Below are 23,361 nucleotides of genomic sequence, written 5' to 3'. Positions count from 1 at the left end.
GACGTCATGCTATGACTTTTGATGAGAAAAGGTGACAAGGTTTTTGTCAAACACTAGGTGGTTCACAGGGCACCCATCTGGCAGCTAAAGTAGTACTGACATTATTTTTTATTATTATTATTATTATTATTATTTAATTTCAGGTGTTGTACATGAGATGGGGTTACAAAACTCAACAAAAAATACAAATAACTAATAGCAACAGACTGGTACAGAGGGGAGAGGGCCCTGTCCTTGCAGGCTTACATTTTATAAGATAATGAGGAAGGAGACAGTAGGTTGGAGGAGTTTCAGTGGCTCCGGTAGTGGTGAGGTGGCAGCGGGGTCATAGCAGGCTGTAAGCTGTTCGCATAATACACAAACATCAATTGTCCAATTTATATGTACCTTCATTTTTATAAGTATATTTCATATAGTAGTAATGCAGATCAAATTTCACATATGCAATGGTTGCATATATCTTAGTGCAGAGCGCTTTCATTATGCAGTCATAGCAGCTTGCACCTGTTCACACTTGCTTTATTCTATTTATATATGGTGGTCAGTTTTACGGGGTTTGCAACAGACTACTGACAAGGTTGATGGTCCATGGTCCTGCCAATTAATTTGCTCATCTCCAATAGTTAATATATGAAACACTGGACATATATATATATATATTTTTTTATATATATATATATATATATATATATATATATATATATATATATATATATATATATATATATATTACAATAGTCCTTTCATAGTACAGGTTTGCACAATGATCTACAAACAGTGGGTCAGATTTGTGAGTGTGCTTTGACTTTAGTACAAATAGTTGCATCTAGTTTTACACCTATTTATTGTATTAGAAACATTGGAACTCCCTTCAATAGAGCTTGTGGCCCCTCAGGAGTGGTGAGAAAGTGGAGTGGCTTCAATATTACTATGTGAACTAAGCTGTAATAAATTTTAGCAAAAAAAAGTAGGAAAAAGAAAAAAAAACAATGATGGAAACTTAAGGCAAAAAAGCGTGTAAAGATGCGTTAACATAAGCCACAGATTTCATGCATTTTCAGATTGTCTAGTCTAAGTATGAACTGTCTAAATAATGTTAAATCTGCCTCTTTTAAATAACCTTTAAAAGATTTGATTTAAGAAACATTTATTTTTACCTTATAGGGTTTTCTTAGTTACTTGAAGGGAGTCCTATATTTGGAATCTTACATTGGCGAGAGAGAGAGAGACAGACAGACAGAGAGAGAGACAGACAGACAGAGAGACAGACAGACAGTCTTTAGAAAGTGTCTATAAAAGTGTCTCACTCTGGAGGAACAGTCTGTTTTCAATCAGCACCATGTTGTCAGCTCTTCTGAAGCCAGTAAAAGAGAGATAAGACCTAGCATCACCTCGGGTAGGTGCTCTGGAGTAATAAAGACAATACTGAAAAAAGAGAACTCCGGCACACTTATAACTTTCCCAAAGAAAAAGGTTCACACTGATTCATGTATTTCTTAATCTGCTTTTCTTTATTAAAGAAGGTGAAAATGGTGCTTTACAAAATAGAAAGTCCGCCAGGACGTTTCGGCCTTAGGCCTTCATCAGGTCGGACGATCTGACCATATCAAGCAGAGATCCGAACTTAGAAGAAAGGTGGGCAGTCGTTTGTTGTCTGTATATTTACGTATACAACCATATGCACACCTCTATATAAGATCCAGCATGTGATTAGATCCTGAAAAGAAACAGGGGTATTGAGGTAGTACCAAAGAGGGACTGTGTGGACTGGGTGGACTAATACAATAAGCCTAGATCGGTGGAGATTAGCTTATTCTTATCGGACTGAATCCATATAGTACCGATTTTGGTTAATAGGGGAAATCGACACATTAAATAGCACTGTTGTTACTGGTACTGGAATACGCCAGTGAATTAACGTCAAATCCACATGTTCTCCTTAAAAATAGGGAGCATGTGTATGCTGGTAGCGGTAATAAATCGGTAACAGCAGGAGGCTAGGACAGGTCCTGCTAAAAGTTTTAATGTGTCTGGCAAATTGCGGAAATTCCAGTGGAATTGGCCATAGGGGTGCTTCTAGTCCAAGTAGACACTAGGAAGAGCGCAAGCTTATGCTGGTGACAACAATATGTCAATTGGGGTAGGAGGCTGGATGAGATCCTGAGGTAGGCTAATGTGTCCAGGAATTAGAGAGACTCCAGTGTGGGCTGGCCTCCATGTGCGGTGGTGGCTGTGCGCGCTGCTCCACACAGGACGCGCAGCGCGCACAGCCACCACCGCACATGGAGGCCAGCCCACACTGGAGTCTCTCTAATTCCTGGACACATTAGCCTACCTCAGGATCTCATCCAGCCTCCTACCCCAATTGACATATTGTTGTCACCAGCATAAGCTTGCGCTCTTCCTAGTGTCTACTTGGACTAGAAGCCCCCCTATGGCCAATTCCACTGGAATTTCCTCAATTTGCCAGACACATTAAAACTTTTAGCAGGACCTGTCCTAGCCTCCTGCTGTTACCGATTTATTACCGCTACCAGCATACACATGCTCCCTATTTTTAAGGAGAACATGTGGATTTGACGTTAATTCACTGGCGTATTCCAGTACCAGTAACAACAGTGCTATTTAATGTGTCGATTTCCCCTATTAACCAAAATCGGTACTATATGGATTCAGTCCGATAAGAATAAGCTAATCTCCACCGATCTAGGCTTATTGTATTAGTCCACCCAGTCCACACAGTCCCTCTTTGGTACTACCTCAATACCCCTGTTTCTTTTCAGGATCTAATCACATGCTGGATCTTATATAGAGGTGTGCATATGGTTGTATACGTAAATATACAGACAACAAACGACTGCCCACCTTTCTTCTAAGTTCGGATCTCTGCTTGATATGGTCAGATCGTCCGACCTGATGAAGGCCTAAGGCCGAAACGTCCTGGCGGACTTTCTATTTTGTAAAGCACCATTTTCACCTTCTTTAATAAAGAAAAGCAGATTAAGAAATACATGAATCAGTGTGAACCTTTTTCTTTGGGAAAGTTATAAGTGTGCCAGAGTTCTCTTTTTTCAGTATTCACTTCTGAAGCCAGTGGCCCCCAGAACAGTATATGGTAGTTGGTTGCTAGGGGTGGGGGAGGGGCAGAGCCATAATTGAATCTCATTATTCAGAAAATAATAGAATTATAAATCTGACTTCAATTGCAATAAAATTCAAGTACATAATTTGAGAGGAAAAAAAAAAAAACTTTTTTAAAGTGGATGAGGTGTTGAGAATAGGTCTAAAATTTGCATTGTCATACCTGTGTTAGAAGAATGCTATCAAATAACTGCTGTGTCTCTGACTGATCTTTGGTAATGTCAGCATTAGCATTCATACCAAAAATCTCAGGGGAAGGATTCAAAGGGAGGGTCTTTGTATATTCTACATAATGGTCGTACTGAAAGAAAAAAAAGGAACCGTTAAAAAAGGGTCAGAACTTCAATTTATATTTATGAGACTTAACTGCCTTAAAAGCATTAGCATCTTCTACATTATCTGCAGCGTCCTGTAAGAAAAGTGCAAGACATGGCAAAGACACATAATCAGCATCACAGTGATGAAGAGGAATGAGCAGTGAAATATGAAGGAGCCTCCTTCCTCCTCTTTTGTGAATCTGGGTAATTGATCTAAATAATTGAATACATGTCCCTATATTTGGTAATGTCCTCTAGTCACTGGGTGTAAATCATTTCGGTAGATTTTAAATCATAAAATTACATAGCTGTTTCACTCACTGACAGTCTAAGGGCATTTCATCTGCCTGCAATTTCATTATCTCTCTACAGCTAAAAGCTTCTTGGTTCAGAAAATGGTTAGAATCGATGTGCCATAGCATCACAGATGGGAGAGACGTTTTCTGGGTTTAATGAATTTGTGAGCAGAAAAGAAAGGCATAGTGATGGCTGACAGACCCTGCAACAAACCCTCTTCCCTGCCTACTACAAATTTAAACATTGGTTAATGATGTGTATATTTGGATTGTTAAATTGAAGCTGCCGCCTCGGAAAATGCTTTTTACCTGCAGGTAAAAATTTTATCAGCAGGTAAATAGTTTTACAATGCTGCCCGGCTGCCTTACTGCAAGTGCAGCTACCAGGAGAAAATGTACTTATTTCTTCCTGGGGGCTTCTGGCTTTTAGTCATGGGGGAGTTCTCAGAGCAGGTACAGGGATTGGCTGTAATTACACCTTGGCATTTTGATTGACAGCTCACTTTATAGCACATTTGTGATGAGCAGGCTGTCAATCAAAGTGCCGGGGCATACTTACAACCACTGCTCACAGTATAGTACGCGGTGCTTTGAGCTGCAATCGCTCCGGCACATCCAGTGGCTCAAGGAAAGAAATAAATTAATTTTCTCCTGGTAGCTGCACTTTCAGTAAAGTGTATTTTCTGAGGTGACAAGTTTCCTTTAAGAGCTCATTTAACTCATTTAACCACCACTGATACAAGCAACATACAAATATATTAGAGAAATGATAATGCTTACTTTTGTACAATTTGAAAAATTAAAAAAGCCAAAAAGAAAACAGTTTTAATACAAAACAATAGTTTAACAAGAACCAAGAGATATTATAAATACTTAAATATTGTAAAATAGCTAAAATATGAATAATAGTCAAATGTTCATGTTTTTTTAAATGCATACAGTCAGGATCCAGCAACTTGCAGTATTTGGACGCAGCTACAAGTAGCGTTTTTGAAAAATGTTAAAATACTGCAAGTCGCTAGATCCTGACTGTAACGCACACGCATGTTGACGCGGGTCCATTGCAAATGCATTGAAATTAAAACGCATTTGCACTGGATCCACTTTTGCTGCAAAAAAAACGTTCTAAACGCATGTTAAAAAAACGTAGTGTGAAAGCAGCCTAATTAAGAAATTTAGCAAAAGGTTGTATTAAAGTAATGCTCTATACAATTATATCATGAAATTACTTATTATACAGTTAGGTGAAAAATAAAATGTCAACTATATTGTGTTATAAGCATCATGTGTTGAAGCATCATGAAATATTATGCTCACATCTCCATCTGAAGGTGCATAGTAAAAGCTGCTTGAGTCAAATTTGTAATTTTCATTTTTAGTTATTTCTGGGTTATAGAATTTATTCAGAATGCTACGAAGCGTCCGACGGTCCCAGTCATCAGTCACTCTTCCTCCATAATTACATTCTCCTGTCATATATTTTAGGGCATCGTATGGTACCTCCTGTAACAACATGAACATCCGTTATAGCAATAGTAATAACACAGGTCTGGAAGGGTAAAAATGTTTGAAAAGAGGCGATTATTCTATGCTTTAAATGACTAAACTCAGTAAAAATATTGAAAAAATTCCATTACGTACAGATTTTTCACACTCACTCCATAGGCTTCCAAAAGGAATTCATTCCACACTTTTCTCAAGATGGTGCTCTAGTGTATTGCAGTGATGTTCCTGGGCTGTAAAATGTTCCTGAACATTTTACATTGGTTGCAAGGCAAGCTAAAAAAAGTCACCCAAAAAAGTCTGAAAGCTTTGCGGCTGCACAATGGCAGCAAGTGTGCTTCAGTTCCTGTAGGGCATTCAGTGCACTTGAAGGAAAGCTGTGACAATATATTCTGAGGAAACTTAAATACGAGGCTCAAGGATGGTCAATATGTGGTGATATGAAAATTCTCTCTCCTAGGGCAGCAAGGAGGATATACTAATTACCCATGCTTTTTGTGTGAATGGACTAATCAGTGGAACCAAAAAAGTTTGCCAGTGAAAACATCTTTGCAACCTGGACTCAAGAACATATTTGCCAAAACTTTAGTTGATCCCACTAAAGTCCTCTTGCCATTGCTCCACATTAAGCTTGGACTGATGAAGCAGTTTGTGAAAGCTCTACCGAAAGAAGGAGAGACTTTTAATTTCCTGTGTACCAAGTTTCAGGGACTGTCCTAAGTAAAACTAAACTTATAAACTTAAGGAAAGCATTTTTGTGGATCTGCATATTCGGAAACTCATGAAGGACAACATGTTCAAAACAAAAATTAAAGCTGTTGAGAAATGGGCATGGGATTCTTCTAAAGACGTTGTGAAGAAATTTCTAGGTAACAACTAAGATTCAAAATTTAAGACCATTGTGGAGAACACACTGAAACGTTTCAATGCCTTTGGTCTGCTGATTTGAAGTTACATTTTTTACTGGTGCTGTTAGAGAAGAGCTAAGAGAAATATTTCATCAGCATTTCAAGGAGATGGAATGATGATGCCAAGGTAGATAGAACATGAACATCATGGGGGACTATTGCTGGATGTTTCACAGAGAAGATCCACAGTCCTTCAATTAGAGAAAAGGCATCAAGAGAAGCTTTGTAGAGAAAAGGAGAAGGTTGCAGAACGATTGTTCGATATATTTTTTATATAATATTGTATACGTTTTTTTTGTTCACCTTGCTTGTACAGTACATAATTTAAGACGTTTTGTGCAAAATCCATACCTAATGGTTAAAAATATGTGTTTTAAAAATAAAAACAAAACCGGGGCATAAGAATCAGTCATTACCTTTGAAACGATTTTCATAAACCCAAATTTTGCATACTTGTGAAATTGCAAACCTTCTGACAACCTCAGATATGTGGAGTATCTAGAGCTCATGGGGCCTCACAGCAAAGTCAGTATTTATCACAATTTGGACAACAAATTAAGCTGCACTAAAATGGCAACTAGGAACAAAACTACTTATGAACAGAAAATACCTACACACCCCTTTTCAAATGTCAGAATTTATCATATGAAAAAATCAAACCAAAAAGAATCATTTTCCAACTTTTTCCACCTTTAATGTCACCAATAATCTGTGCAAATCCATTGAGAAACTAATTGAAATAATTTTTAGAGGAAATTAAAATAACCAAGTTGAAACAATGTGGTTGCATGAGTGTGAACACTCGGGGATGTGGTTGTGTTCAGAATTTGACAATCACATTTAAACTCATGGTAAATAGTAGTCAGTACACAGCTGCCATCATTTACACTGATTCTGATTAATGCCATCTAAAGTTTAGCTGTTCTAGTAGGATTTTCCTGATATATTTGTATTTGCATTTTACAGCAAAAGCCATGGTTCATAAACAGCTTACAACACAGCAAAGGGTTTTCACTGTGGAAAGTTATCAGTCAGGAAAAGAGTACAGATTTAATTTTTTCCAAGGAATTATATATATTATGGAACAGAAGACAGTAATCATGAAGTGGCTTGAATTTGGCACAACAATGACATTACCCACAACTGAATGTCCCTTATATAAAGATAAAAAGACAAGATAAAAATTAGTTCAGGAGGCTGCCAAGAGGCCTACAGCAACGTTAAATGAGTTGCAGCAATTTCTGGCAAGTACTGTATGTGTACAACAACAATCCCATTTATTCATGTCTCTGGCCTTGCAAGCAAAACATCCAAGCCCAGCAATGTTTTGTCAAAACCTATAGCAAGTCTGCGAAAAACATGTTGGAAAAATGTTTTGGTCTAATGAATGGTCTAATGAAATCAAGGTAAAACTTTTTGGCCATAATTCCAAAAGTTATATTTGGCACAAAGCCAACACTGCTGATAAGCAGAAGAACTCCATATCCACAGTGAAGCATGGTGAAGAAAGCATTATGCTCTTCGCCTGTTTTACAGTTACTGGAACTAGGTCATTAGCCAAGATGGAGGGAACAGTTCCAAAAGCAGTCATTTCTGCAACAAAACCTTCAAGCTGGAGATAAATTATAACAAAACATAATAATGTATGGGAACAATGTATGTATATTAGAGAGAGGGTTTACCTAAGGTCATGTCCCACTGCCGTGCCAACACCAGACCCAACACGTGTTTCGGCCCTGACGAAGGCCACGCGCCGAAACATGTGTTGGGTCTGGCATCGACACGGCAGTAGGCAGTTTACCTCAGGTAAACCCTCTCTCAAATATACATACGCTGTTCCCATACACTATAATGTTTTGCCTGCTCATTATGCTCTGGTAGCATCCCATAGCTTTTTTGTCATTTTTTGACATCAGTTTATAAATGCACCTTAATCTCTGCACCCCAGCCTTGCACTTTAATTAGTCCTGTGGGACTATTTTTCCTACATAATATTTTATATTTCAATGACATATTTATTATATAACCTATGCAATCTTGTCTCTGGTGCATGTATTATAATTTTTTTTTAACTTATGCAAATTATTTATTTATTTATTTTTTGCTAAATGGGTGTAGATATCATGAATGTATATTGTTATTTATTTTTTGCTATATCTCATATTTTGTAATCATTGCTATTTATGTCGGTTGTACTCCTTTTATATATTACATATTTCCCAAATTTTTGATACATTGTATCTGTTGGAGTTTACAATAATAATCTTGTGATACATATTTTTGTGACTCATATTAATGAAAAAATGTTTTGAGATATTTCGCTATGTGTCCTTTGCTGTGCTGTTCTGTGATGCGTCTTGCACCATTTTATTATTATTTTTTACCTTGCTTTTAATAATTTATCAATAAAATTTCTATTTTACAGTTTATTACTTTTTGTATTGGCTATTTTTTTGGTTTATAGGGATAATTGACTCATATTTATAGCCATTTCCATATACTACATGGGGGATGTGATAGTATATTGATACCATCGGACACTTTGTGATATCCCCACGTGTGACATAATTTGGTAATTAAGCTGGCGATAAAGAAGAATTAATCTTTCCAGCACAACAAAGATCATATGCATATCTCCAAATCAATAAAAGAATGGCTTCACCAAAAGAGTATCATAGTTTTGGAATGGTTCAGCCAGAACCCAGACCTGAGTTCAAATAAAAATCTGTGGGTTGACCTAAAGAGAGCGCTGTACATAGGAGATGCCCTCACAATATGACAGATTTGTAGCTCTCCTTTAAGGAATACCGTAATGGGCAAAGATTGCCAATTTCAGATGTGCCATGCTGATAGACTCCAACACAAAAAGACTAAATGCTGTCATAAATTCAAAGCGTACCGTATTTTTCAGATTATAAGACGCACTTTTCCTCCCAAAACTTTGGGAGGAAAATGAGGGGTGCATCTTAAAATCCAAATGTAGCTTACCAAAAGGTAGAGAATGGGTGCTGTGCTGGCTGCCATGCGAGCCGCGGTAGGGGCTGTCTGTACAGGTGGCTGTCTATGCGGGCGGCTGTCTGTGCCGCTGGCTGGCTGTCTGTACAAGCGGCTGTCTCTCTGTGTGAGCGTCTGTCTGTCTGTGTGAGCGACTGTCTGCCTGTGTGGGCCACTGGCTTGCTGTGCAAAGAGATATGTGGAGGAGCAGGGCAGTGCAGCACAGCGGGGCAGGTGTCCCAGATGCTCTGGCTTTAAATAATGGCAAGCTCTCATCTTGTCACTGAGGCAAGAGCTCCATTTGCGCACACGCTGACTCCAGGCACCGTTGTTTTAAAGCCTGCACCATCGACAGACCATCTGTGACACTCACCGCACTGCCTTGCTCCATGCAGCCAGCACAGCCCCCAACGCTGCCATCACAGCCCCCACTATTGCCACCACAGCCCCAATGCTGCCAGCACAGTCCCCACCACTGCCAACACATCCCCGCTACTGCTAGCACAGACCCCACCACAGCACCTGCAGCATCACCCTGTTCCAGCCCCTGCCTTCTGTGACCTCGTTCCACCATCGCTGCTGCCCCTCTCCGGTAAAACACCACCAGAGTATAAGATGGACCCCCTTTTTTTTTTCCTTTACTTTTTTTATCTCTATCTCTGAGGCCTGCGCCACACATCCGTGCCTCCGGCACGTGTTTGTCATTTTTTACACGTACCGGCGGCACGGAGACACTTTAACCAATGCTACCCTATTGTAGCAGGCACACACACGTAAAACCACACGGAACGTGTGTCCGTGTGCGTTTGTACGTGTGTGCGATTTTCAAAGCGCTGACATGTCAGTGTTTTCTTCGGCAGCACGGGTGTCACACGGCCCGCACCCGTACCACACGGGTGTAGTGTGGATGCGGTCCCGTGTGACACGCGCCGGAGAAAACACACATGTCAGTGAAAAAAAAAACAAACATTAACTCACCTTCTCCAGCCCTCCTGTCTCTGCCGCTGCTGCCTCTTGCTGCCGACCGCCGCTCATTATTCTCATTGAATATTCACTTCACTGCCTGGCAGCAGCAGCAGCGGGGAGACGGGAGGGCTGCAGACCGAGGATCAGCACCACGGACAGCAGCGCGGACAGCAGGAAGGACCAGGTGAGTATAATAATTACCGATTCTACGTGTGCTATCGCGGATAGCACACGTAGAACACACGTGTCACGCACGTACCAGAGACACGTACTTACCTGCACGCAACACGCAGGGAAAATACGTGTCTCTCGGCACGTGCGTGAAATTCACGTGAGTGTGGCAGAGGCCTGAATTGGGGGTGCATCTTATAAAATGAAAAATACGGTACTTCCATAAAGTATTTAAAGTGAGCCTGTCAGCAAATTTTTCATGTATTAACCAGCAGTGCCTGTGCTGTATTCCATACATATCCCCTGTACATCCTCCAAATACCTTTTGAAAATCTCCATTGCTGTATGTAAATTCGGACAGTCTAGCAGAGACAACACTTTCCTCTGACCTACTGTGGGCAGAGCCTAATACATAAGTGTGCATGCACGAAACAGCGAGCTCTCTGCGCAGGTGCAAGATTTTGCCTGGGTATGTGAATGATGCAGAAGACATCATCCACGTCGGCTGGCACAATCTAGAGAATGCGCAGAGACTTTGTCATTTCATAACAAGAGGACGCTATCACCACAGTGAGGAGGGACAAACACCACAGCAAGAATAGCCATTGGACTAGATTTACTAGATTTTGGATACAGTGTGGGAGATTTTCAAAAGGTATCTGGTAAGAGGTTCCCTTTAAGGCTATATGCGCAGGCTGCATCTTTTTTTGACCACAAAGATGCAGTGTTTTTATCTTGTGGTGACCACAAAGATGCAGCGTTTTTATCTTTGTGGCGAGTACAAATAACAGCGTTTTTGGCCTAAAAAAACGCAGGAGTCCTCCACCTGTCAGGCCTGTACTGAAGTAAGCTGTGGGATTAGCGCTGATGTCACTCAGGTGATGTGCGGTGACACCGCAAGTCACATGAATGACATCACTGCTGATCTCGCGGCTCACTTCTGCCATGGCCTGATATGCGATCACAAGTGGAGGACTTCAGCTGTCACCGCACATCACCTGACTGAAGTCACCGCTGATCTTGTGCGGATCAATTCACCCACGGACAGATTTACGGTAACAGGTGGAAGACTCCAGTCAGGTAATGTGCGGTGATAGCTGGAGTCCTCCACCTGTTACCGCAAATCCGGCCTCGACTGAAGTGAGCGAGAGATCAGCAGTGACTTTAGTCAGGTGATGTGTGGTGACAGCTGAAGTCACCGCTGATCCCGAGCGACTCACTTCACTTGCGGGCTGACCCTCACAGCGAGCAGTCATGTTCTATGGCCGCTCACTGTGATCGTCAGATGTAGCAGAGTTGGATGCGTTGTGGGACCTCGTGTGGATTACGGAGGGGTGTTTTAGGGATTAATAAATTGGTGAAAGAGGGGGCTTTTTTGTGTTTTATTTCAAATAAAGGATTTTTTGGGTGATTGTGTTTATTTACTTTCACTTACAGCTTAGTGATGAGGGGGTGTCTCATAGACGCCTGCCATCACTAAGCTAGGACTTAGTGGCAGCTATGGGCTGCTGCCATTAACTCCTTTTTACCCTGATTGCCACCGCACCAGGGCAATCGGGATGAGTCGGGAAAAGTCCCATCACTGTCGCATCTAATGGATGTGGCAATTCCAGGCGGCTGCTGTCTGATATTTTTAGGCTGGGGGAAGCTTCCAATAACGGGGTCTTCCCAGTCTGAGAATACTACCAGCCTCCAGCTGTGAGACTTTATCTTGGCTGGTTACCAAAATTGGGGGGGACTGCACGTTGTTTTTTTTTTAATTATTTATTTATTTAATTTACTGTGTGATATAGACCCACCCACCGGCTTCTGTGATTAGCTGTAGTCAGACAGCTGTCGCTCAGCGTGGGGGCGGGTCTGCCTGCAACCAATCACAGCCACTGGTGAGCAGGGAAAATGTGAATATGTTATGAGACTAATGAACGTCTGGCTCTGGAAGATGAAAAAGCTGTTGTGGCAGCAGTGCGATAGCCAGAAAAATAGAGAAGACCCTGTGTCACCGATTAGGTGCTCAGGAGAAAAAAACAGCAACATTGCAAAAAGAGTGAACTGCTACACACTATATATACCTAAAAAAAAAATACAAAAGGAATGCTATACTGTCATTTCTTTTTATTTGTTGAAAAAATAGTTCAGTAAATTTTGCTGTACAATGTCATGTCCGTCACACACGATGTTTCGGCCTGTTGTCCTTTTCAAATCGGACTAAAGAATGAAGCACCAGGTATAATTTATAGTAGAAACATATATGTGCACAGGGCACATTCTCACCCACTCACCAGACAAACTTGATCATTAACCCTTTATTGGCGGTTTCTTCAGCTCCAGGTCCCCCTTTGGTATATCAATGGAGGTTTATTACTATTGATTGGGTATCTGTCCTGAAACAGTTATTTTGCTGCTACACTGCATTCCAGTATATGCCTTATAAATGATCTATGACTGTATCAGAAAACTACAGAGTGGTCCGTATTAGTGGGATTTTTATCTCTATGACAGATCCCTTACCTTTACATCCAGTGTTGATACATGATAACAACCTGTTGGTTATACCATCTTCTCAGGTTTCCATTCATAGTACCCCAGATATTCACATTGAACATTTATCATTCCCATTTTGCTTCATCACCTGTTGTATCCATCTGGTTACACACCAATATATTTCTACTATAAATTATACCTGGTGCTTCATTCTTTAGTCTGATTTGACAAAGGCCAACAGGCCTAAACGTCATGTGTGACGGACATGACATTGTACAGCACTATTTACTGAACTATTTTTTGAACCAATAAAAGGAAATGAGAGTATAGCATTCCTTTGGTCTTCGTTTTTTTGGGGTATATATAGTGTGCCGGAGATCACTGGTGATCGGTGAGTATGAAGCGCTTGCTCCTAACCTTTTGCACCTGATTCTGGTCCCCATAGACTTTATATGAGGAGCAGTATCTGGCCAAATACCAGCGATCAATTCCCGCTGACCCGGAGTCTAGTCAGAAAAACACAACAAAACGCATATAAAATAACAACTTGCGTTTTTCAAATTCAATGGGTGAAAAACGCAATGAAAAACGCCAAAAGAATTGACATGCTGCATCTTTGTTGGCACCACAAAGACGCAGACAAAAAAAACTGCAACGTACGGACAGCAAAACTGAAATCTCATAGACTTAACATAGACATAAACTGCACCCAAAAAACGCGCAAAAATGCGGCAAAAAATGCAGCGTGCGCACATAGCGTAAGAGTGTGCATATTTAACCACATTATTTTAGTTGTTTATGTTTCTTTTTCCACTCAAAAAGATTTCAATTTGTTTTTCAAATTAATGTGTACAGATTATTGGTGACAATTTAGAGGGAATATGTCTGGTGCAATATGCACCCAGACCCACAAGCAGTTCTGGGTGCATATTGCTAATCCCTGCATAACTGTCCCAGGCTATGTGAAAGTATAAAAGTTTTTCTAAAGATCCTATATGATATGCTAATGAGCGCAGGAACTAGTCACAAGGGTGTTAGTTCCTGTGCTCATTCTGTCCCCTTAGCATGGTAGCACGTCCGCAGGAAGCAACGACCACTGCCAGTGTCATCACCAGTGGTGACGCTCGTAGCCATCCATTGCTAGAGCCTTGCATGCTGGGCACTGCGAACGCTCAGGTCACCGCATTTTTGATCATGCGCACTATGAATCCGGGTGTACGCATCCCAGCTTCAGAAAGGTCTACTGCTCATGATCAGAAGTGGCGGGGACTTCTGATCATGCACACTGCCTGGCGTGTGAGGCTGTAGCAACGGACAAGTACACACTTCCTTAATAGTGATGACACTGGCAGTGGGCAGTGAATAGCATGTTGGCATGCCACTGCTCCATGGCATGAGCTGGGTAAAGCACCAGGATGCTCGCATCCAATGCATGCATCAATTCTGGGGCAGCTGTGTGCTGCTATTTTTAGGCTGGGGAGGGCCAAATAACTATGGGCCTTCCCAGCCTGAGAATACCAGCCTCAAGCTGTCTGCTTTATCTTGGCTGGGTATCAAAATTGGGGGAGACCACATGCCGGTTTTTTAAATTATTTATTGCAGCCTCCACCTGTCTGCTTTAATGGACGAGGTTTATTTATATAATTATTTATTTATTTTTACACTCCACTTTGAGGAACCCTACAGCTACTGTGTGGGCAACCAATCACAGATGCTGTCACAGAGGGTGGGTGGGGGAAGCAGTGAATATTCATGATATTTAATGAGCGGACCCAGAAGCAGTGTGCAGCAGCATGGATACTTGGTAAGTATAATTGTCCTATTTTAATCCCCATTTTGCTTCCTTTTTTTAATATTTGGCCAAACACGAACAGCAATACGGACGTCCCTAAGAAGTCCGTGTTCCGGGCTCAGTGCGCGGGTTTGCCCATCACTATTGGCCACACATAAAGTCCAATGGTCTGCATTTATCCAAAGCTGCATAATTTTATCCAAAGTCTAATTTAAATTTTGCTATGTTGCAATAGACTTATGATTGAATGTATATATTTTTTACTAAACATGTTCCAACATAAATCGCTGCCATTAGCTTTCATACTGACTAAAAACGGATTTTTGTGTACTCACCGTAAAATCGTTTTCTCTTAGCCATCATTGGGGGACACAGGACCATGGGTGTTATGCTGCCTATCCATAGGAGGACACTAAGTAGATGCAAAAGCATAGCTCCTCCTCTGCAGTATACACCCCCTGGCCGGGCCAGGCAAGCTCAGTTTTAGTACACAAGCAGTAGGAGAAAAAAACAGTAAAAACTTACCTCAACAGAGGAACATGAGAAAAAAAAGAGTCATAACCAAATAAGGTACTGAGAGAACCAAGGCCCAACAGGGCAACAGGGTGGGTGCTGTGTCCCCCAATGATGGCTAAGAGAAAACGATTTTACGGTGAGTACACAAAAATCCGTTTTTCTCTGACGCCTCATTGGGGGACACAGGACCATGGGACGTCCTAAAGCAGTCCATGGGTGGGAAACATTAAAGAAGACAACACAACCCAAGGACTAGGAACCAGTCCCAGACAGCCTGGAGCGCCTACTGAGAGAGGGGCTCTACTGCCGTTTGCAGAATTTTCCTACCCAGATTTGCCTCAGTTGAAACCTGGGTATGGACTCTGTAATGCTTTGAAAACGTATGTAGGCTAGACCAGGTCGCAGCCTTACACACCTGTTCCACTGAAGCCTGATGCCGAATGGCCCACGAAACTCCAACTGCTCGCGTGGAATGAGCCCGCAGCCCACTAGGAATGGGCTTGAGTTGCAAGCGGTAGACTTCCTGGATCGATGGACGTAATTGCCACTAAGAATGTTACCTTCTAGGACAGAAGAGCAAGGGAGGATTCCTTGAGGGGTTCAAAGGGAGACCTCTGGAGACCGTCCAGAACGAGGTTGAGGTCCCATGGTTCCAGCGGCCGTTTGTACGGGGGAACTAGATGGGAAACGCCCTGGAGGAAGGTCTTGACTTGCGTTTTTTGAGCCAGGCGGCATTGGTAGAAGATTGAGTGCGCTGTGACCCTTTAAGGGAACTGAGAGCCAACCCCGCTTGCAAGCCAGACTGTAGAAAGTCAAGAATTCTGGGGATGGTCAGAGGCATAGGCTGGACGTTAGTTTCCCTGCACCATGAAAGGAAGATTTTCCCAGTATGGTGGTAAATGCGGGATGAAGCAGACTTTCGGCCGCTGATCATGGTGGCAATAACCGCGGGGGAGAATCCCGCTCTTGTTAATACCCAGGTCTCAATGGCCATGCCGTCAGCTTCAGGGCTCTGGAGTTCTGATGGGAAATGGGCCCTTGGGTCAGCAAGTCTGGGATGTCTGGAAGGCGCCACGGTGCGTCTGTGAGCATTTGTACTAATTCGGCGTACCAGTCCGGTGCTATCAGTATCAACGGGACTCCCTCTGCCTTGATCTTCCTGATTACCCGCGGCAGCAGGGGTAGAGGTGGAAATATGTAAGGCAGGCGGAAGTGGAGCCAGGAGCAGACTAGAGCATCCGCGCCGATGGACTGCGGGTCGCGTGACCTGGCTATGAACGCAGGTAACTTTGCATTCAACCTTGAGGCCATTAGGTCCACGTCTGGTGTGCCCCAGCGAGTGCAGATGTGTAGAAACACATCTGGGTGGACAGACCATTCTCCGACAGCCAGGCCTTGGCGACTCAGAAAGTCTGCTGCCCAGTTCTCTACCCCCAGTATGTGTACCGCTGATATCACTGATCCCGTCGATTCGGCCCAGCTGAGGATCTTGTGGGCCTCGAGATAAGCCACTTTGCTGAGGGTGCCCCCCTGCCAATTGATATAGGCTACAGCTGTCGCATTGTCCGATTGGACTCGAATCTGACGACCCGCTAGCAGAGGGCAGAATGCTCTGAGCGCGAGGAAGATCGCGCGGAGTTCCTGGATGTTGATGGGAAGGAAAGACTCCTGGGGCGTCCAACGTCCTTGAGCAGTGTGGTGCCGGTACACTGCTCTCCAGCCTAGGAGGCTGGCGTCCGTGGTCACGACCAGCCAGTTCACTGGGAGAAAAGATCTCCCCTTCGATAGGGATGAGGACCGAAGCCACCAGCGGAGTGCGTACCTGACTGAAGGCGTCAGGTGAAGATGTCTGTTCAGGAAGAAGGGGCTCTTGTCCCAGGCCGCTAGAAGGGCTAGCTGCAGTGGGCAGAGGTGCAGTTGAGCAAAGGGTACTGCTTCCATTGCCACCACCATCCTGCCGAGCACTTTCATGCTGAATGGAATGGAGCGAGACGGAGGACGTAGAAGGCAGCGTACCGCTCGTTGAAGAGCGAACGCCTTGTCCTGAGGGAGAAGGACCAAGCACCGATGGGTGTCCAGGGACATGCCCAGGAAGGTGATGGATTGTGATGGGATCGGGGATGATTTGTCCAGATTCACTAGCCACCCTAAGCGGGATAGGGTGTCCACAGTGATCTGTACGCTGGTTGAGCAGTCGCGGAAGGAGGGGGCCTTGATGAGGAGGTTGTCCAAGTAAGGGAGAACGACTACTCCCCTGGCGCGAAGGACGTTCATTCATACGAATTGAAAGTGGGAGTCCTTAATTGCGAAGCGGAGGAACTTTTGGTGATCTGGGGCGATGGGTATGTGCAGGTACGTGTCCTTGATGTCTATGGAGGCGAGGAATTCCCCTTCGACCATGGATGCAATAATGGACCTTAGGGACTCCATTCTGAATCTCCGTATGTGCACATGTTTGTTTAGGTGTTTGAGGTCCAGGATGGGTCGAACTGACCCATCCTTTTTGGGGACCACAAAGAGGTTGGAATAAAAACCCCCGAACTTCTCGTCGTCTGGGACAGGTATTATCACTCGTGCTGTTTGGAGCGAGTGGATTGCTGAGAAAAAAGCTTTGCGTCATTTTCAAGTCTTTGGGGGGTTTGAGAGAAAGAACCGACTCGGTGGTCGGGTCCGAAATTCTATGTGGTAACCGGAAGACACAAGGTCTCGCACCCATTTGTCGTCTCAGGCGGCAGCCCAGATGTGTTGAAAGAGCCGCAGTCGACCTCCTACAATGAGTGTGTTTTCCGGGGTGCCGAATGAGTCATGAGGGGGGAAAACGTCGTGGCCGAGTCTCCCTAGTCCTGGACTGTTTCGGTCTAGGCTGCCATGACGAAGTGGGTTTCGGGGAGAGCTGCGAAGGTTGGTCCCTGCTTAGTCCGCGGCTGGTGGCGGGGACAGCACGGGATGTCAACCAACCAAATGAGTTCCGAAAGGAGCGGAACGAGGACTGTGGACGTCTGGTGAAGGACGTCCTGGACTTCAGCTGGGGGAGGTACTCTTTCCTCCCGTGGCATCAGAAATGAGCTTGTCCAGACGTTCGACAAACAATCGGTCTGGAAAAAAGGGAAGGCCCGTGAGAGACTTCTTGGAGGCAGAGTCCGCTCGCCATTGTCGGAGCCAGAGAGCTCTACGGATGGCTATGGTATTTGAGGCGGCAAACGCTGCGCAGGTAGCAGCGTCCATGGAGGCCTGGATGAGGTACTCCGCCGCAGCGGCAATTTGAGCTGTTACCTCTGTGAAGGTATGAGTGAACTGGGATTCCTCAAGCGAAGTGTTAAGGGATTCTGCCCAGACCAAGATCGCCTTTGCGACCCACACAGAGGCAAAGGAGAGCAAGAGGGAGGAACCCGCAGCCTCAAAAGCAGAGCGGGCGAGGTGCTCCACCTGTCTGTCTGTCGGGTCCTTGATGGAAGAACCATCGGGTAAAGACAGGAGCATCTTTGTGGTAAGGCGGGAGACCGGGGGGTCGACCGAGGGCGGATCGGCCCAGCCCTTAGGGGCAGGTGAGGCAAAAGGGTACCGGGACTCCATGAGTTTTCGGTTACCGAGTGAGGATATCCTGAAACTCTGGGTGATCAGCGAAAACCTTTTGGGGTTTCCTTGTCCTCTTAAAGGAGACCGCATGGTCAGTGGTAGTGGATGGGGGATCCTCCACATGCAGAGTTTGGTTGATTGCTGCTATAAGGGAGTCTATTGCAGTTTGATCATCTGGGGGTGATGAAACCAAGGAATCCTCCTGGTACAAACAGCATTCTCCCTCCTCCAGCTCATCAGAAGCCGTGGAGCATGTGGGAGAGCCTGCCCTGTGTGCTCCCGAGGGAGAGCCCGCTGGAGACACCCGGCCGTGTGCTCTTTTCCTGATCCCTGCAACTGGTGAAGCATGTGCCCGGATTACCTCAGAAGGATCCTCCATAGGGGTATCCTCAGGCTGCGTTCCGTCCAGGGACCCAGAAGGGTGTGGAGGATGACATTGCATAGCCAGAACCAGGTTCTGTGACAGTTTTTCCATGGATTGGGACAGAAACTGTGCCCATTCCGGTGGGCTGGGGGCTCTAGGCTCTGGGTTGCCGGTTGCGGCGGTGGTGGCAGGGGGGTCTTGGCGAGTTATAGGGGCACAGGTCTCACAGAGAGAAGAGGTGTGTTTACGTGGTAGCTCAGCGTGGCAGGCAGTGCAGGCTGAATAACAGACTATGTGGGCCTTAGTACTCTTATTGCCCTTAGCAATGCATGTTCCTAATGCATTCCAACTGCATGTTCCTAATAGGAGTATGCCAGGAGGGAAGCAATGCTCAGCAGAGCTACAATTGAAGCAAGCACCTCACCAGAATTAGCCGATGGCCCTGTCCTCAGGAAGGATTAAGCTCTCTGAAGATCTTCCCACGCTTTCCTGGGGGGGCGGGGCTTATCACGGCCGTGGGGGGCGGGGCTTAGCACTAAAAGAGCGGGAAGATGAGTCAGTGTGCCCCCCCCTACTGTGGGTAGTAAAAAAAAAAAACGGCGGGAAGGGAGCTTCTGAGTTTTCCTCCGTCTCCCTACAGTCAGCACACAGCTTGTCACCGGAGGTTATCAGCCGACTTTTCTGCTAGAGCAAATAAACAGAGCAGATAATAAACAGCGTGAGTCCCTGAGCCCTGGGCCCTCCCCCCTGCCACCGGGAAATTATCTGCAAGACTTTCTGCAAACAGCAGAACTTCCCCCTCCTCCAGCCAGCAAGCTAGAGAAAGTTAACACTGTGTGTGCAGGATCCTTGCTCCTTGCACATAATAAATACTGTAAATGTCCTGGGAGCCTTCTCTGCAGCGTCTTTTCTCCCTTTGTCTGGGAAACCAGTCAGGGGGGAGCTCACCTTAAAACACTGCTTTCCAGGCAGTGAAAAAAGCAGAGTCAGCTTACTGTGTCGGTGTCATATTCAACTCAGAGCCTGCAGAGAGAGGCTGAGGAATTGGTGCCATCTTCAACTCAGAGCCTGCAGAGAGGGGCTGAGGAATTGGGCTATAGGGGCACAGGGTACCCCTCTACCCTGGGCATTGGAAAATCGGTGTCTGTGGAACCCGTCGTCCAGGCCAGGATCCAGCGTCGCAGGAGGGGGTACGTGTAGGCAACACTTCACGTTCCCGCCCGTTGATGGTAGTGGGAGATCGGTCCCAAAAGGAAACCGACGCCCTCAAAAAATAACAAACCTTGAAAGGAAGTGCCTCCTACAGACACTAAGCTAAAACTGAGCTTGCCTGGCCCAGCCAGGGGGTGTATACTGCAGAGGAGGAGCTATGCTTTTGCATCTACTTAGTGTCATCCTATGGATAGGCAGCATAACACCCATGGTCCTGTGTCCCCCAATGAGGCGTCAGAGAAAATGAAGACTTTTTTTTATATACCAGGGTCTGTGCAGATTGGGAATTGTTACTTAAAGAGGATACTCAAGGGCATTTGTTGCTTGAAAGGGGCACTTGGGATATTACAACTTTCAAAAGAGAATATCAGGCATGATTACTTGCTAGTTAGCACAGTGGTGGCTTCACTACTTTCTATGGGACGCGATTATTTTTAGGGGCCCCTCTATCTGGCACACAGTCTTTGTAGCATTAATTGGTGGAAGAGTAATTATAGTAATATAATTTTTGAAGTATTGGGATTTGTGAAGTGGTATTATTTTGCCCTTGTATAGTAGGAATTTTGATAATACTGATCTTTGCATAGTGTGTTTTAGTATTAGCAACAGTAGTATACTGCAAACATACTACATATGTATAGATCTTCTTTTAATTGGTGGGGACGTCATATGGGAATACATATACTTTGGGGCTTGATCTGTTAGGACCCTAGTAAAGCCCCTAATGTGAACACTACATTTTGGGAATTTGGGACTGAATGTTACTGTACAGGTGGAGAATAACTGATACAGCAGAAGCCTCCACCTTTTCTCTACTTGGGTTAAATGGAACAGATTTGCTACACGGTGATTTCATCTCTTGGTTTTTAGAGGTTGTGGTTTTTATTTTATTGGCATACTAAGTAAAAGTTATGTTTTAATGCACTTGTCGCAATTTTCTGTTCATATACAAACAGAATATCACTGTTTTCGGGCATAATGAACCAAAACACCATGATACATTAAACGTTGTGGCAGTGGGCCAGGTCGTTATATTCTAGTGAAGGATAAAGTGTTCTAGTACCCCTTCTAACTTTCAGTGTCCACACATGACATTACAACAGTACAGAAATGTGGAGACACAACAATCACTTTCTTGTCCTTACATCATACTGATTTAGAAACATATGTAACTGTTGAACGCTAATTCTCATATCTGTCTCGTTAAATTCATAAGGAATATTCCATCCCAGTGGGCCAAATTTTCTTCTTTCTTGAACAAGAGCATGAAAGAAACACAATCCGAAAAGCAGTTTCTTGAACTCCGGCTAAGAAAAAAAAAAGAAAACCACAAAATTAGAAGGAAGCTTACTTGATATTGCATAATAAAGGACTATTCTTTGTATCAAAAGGTAATGTGTGAATAGTATGAAGAATGTTTGTAAGTGAATGGCTGCATGGTAAAAGACAATTACTGTAACTTCATAACCATGGCTATTAACAATCAAGCAGCTTTTCGGCTACAATGAATTGTAAAACTGCTCCGATCCGTGTGTTGATATGGATTTGGCTGCAGTGCTGCTGCTCACCGGTCATGACGTGTGAAGTTAGCCGTAATAAATTTGCCTATATTTATTTTTTACATTTCCATTTAAAAAATGTATATGGAATGTATATAAATATTAACAGACTGTTCAATACACATATGTCTGATTTTCACACTTTGTAACACCATATAACATATCATCTGCTTTCTGTGGTGTGAACATATTTAGCAAAATAATTCTTCATTGGTCTTAAAGACTAATAGATTATGATCATATGAATCTTTTCATTGTTCACCTGAGTTTCTCTTTAATTAATGTAACTAGCTGATCTAAAGTGCATGCATTTACAGGAAGCGGCGTGTCATTTATTATAGCTACAATGTATGTGTATAAATAGGATACATAGTAAATAAACTAATACAGCTGTTGGCCAATTGCTACAAATCTAATAAATATTACTAACAAGCTTTTTGCAACTACTGAAAAACTCAGGATCAGAGATGGGATCCATCAGGTATGAGCGGATAATATTGGAGCGCAAGCCTTTGGGTGCCTCATTTGTCATCTTCACTCCATTCTGCAGTACTGAGACAGGGAAATTTGGTGATGGATAACTTGTAAGCCAGAGGCGAAAATCTGGATGCGTAGTCTCAGGATTCAGCTCCTGTGAAATGACAAAACATTAAACTATAAACATGCACTGCAATCTAAATTCAACATGTCATGAATATTTAATGCTGGTTATAAACTATACACAATTATTCTCTTCTCAACTTCAGTTTGCCTAACCAATAGAACAAAAAATAAATAAATTATCCATATGAAAAATAAGCTAAGTTGACTTTTTTTCGTGAATTGGTTTCCCATCTGGTCCTGTTTTCATGCAGCCTGGTCTCCAACTAAAGCGTGCTTTACACACAGCGACATCGCTAGCGATGCCGCTGGTGAAAGCACCCGCCCCCCGTCGGTTGTGCGTCACGGGCAAATTGCTGCCCGTGGCGCACAACATCACTAGGAACAGTCACACACACTTACCTGCCTAGCGATGTCGCTGTGGCTGGCGAACCGCCTCCTTTCTAAGGGAGCAGTTAGTTCAGTGTCACAGTGACGTCTCTAAGCGGCCGCCCAATAGAAGTGGAGGGGCGGAGATGAGCGGGCCGAACATCTCGCCCACCTCCATCCTTCCTCATTGCGGGCGGCCGCAGGTACGGTGATGTTCCTCGTTCCTGCGGTGTCACACATAGCGATGTGTGCTGCTGCAGGAACGACGAACAACCTGCGTCCTGCAGCAGCAACGATAATCGGGATAGGAACGACTGGACAACGATCAATGATTTGGTAAGTAATTTTGATCGTTAACAGGTCGTTCCTGCGTTTCACACGCAACGACGTCGCTAACGAGGCCGGATGTGCATCACGAATTCCGTGACCCCAACGACATCTTGTTAGCGATGTCGTTGCGTGTTATGCCCGCTTTACTCCTGCTGCACTAAAGTATGTTATGTTGACCCAACATATATGTTGTAGGCACATCAGTGACTTATTTTTTACACTTAATATTGAAATTGCAACTCCAAGAAGCAAACGTCATGGAATTA

General features: G+C 43.9%; 1 protein-coding gene and 1 long non-coding RNA gene across 2 annotated transcripts in view; one reads left to right on the top strand and one right to left on the bottom strand.

Annotated features, from left to right (window-relative positions):
- DNAH7 (dynein axonemal heavy chain 7) overlaps positions 1-23,361 on the bottom strand; it is an 880,767-nt gene that overhangs the window by 96,054 nt on the left and 761,352 nt on the right. The window contains exons 56-59 of the mRNA XM_075317837.1: positions 22,227-22,427; positions 21,383-21,544; positions 5,072-5,257; positions 3,305-3,442 (exon numbers count right to left, since the gene is read on the bottom strand). Of these exons, the coding sequence (XP_075173952.1) occupies positions 3,305-3,442; positions 5,072-5,257; positions 21,383-21,544; positions 22,227-22,427 (687 nt within the window). The remainder of the gene's footprint in view (positions 1-3,304; positions 3,443-5,071; positions 5,258-21,382; positions 21,545-22,226; positions 22,428-23,361) is intronic.
- Positions 1-23,361, top strand: part of LOC142245259 (uncharacterized) — a 53,550-nt gene that overhangs the window by 1,319 nt on the left and 28,870 nt on the right. The window contains exons 2-3 of the long non-coding RNA XR_012724754.1: positions 3,547-3,662; positions 21,454-21,628. This is a non-coding gene — a long non-coding RNA (uncharacterized LOC142245259). The remainder of the gene's footprint in view (positions 1-3,546; positions 3,663-21,453; positions 21,629-23,361) is intronic.

The sequence above is a fragment of the Anomaloglossus baeobatrachus genome, chromosome 7, assembly GCF_048569485.1.
Source record: "Anomaloglossus baeobatrachus isolate aAnoBae1 chromosome 7, aAnoBae1.hap1, whole genome shotgun sequence".
Classification (NCBI taxonomy): domain Eukaryota; kingdom Metazoa; phylum Chordata; class Amphibia; order Anura; family Aromobatidae; genus Anomaloglossus; species Anomaloglossus baeobatrachus.
This window is presented reverse-complemented; position numbering and strand designations above follow the sequence as displayed.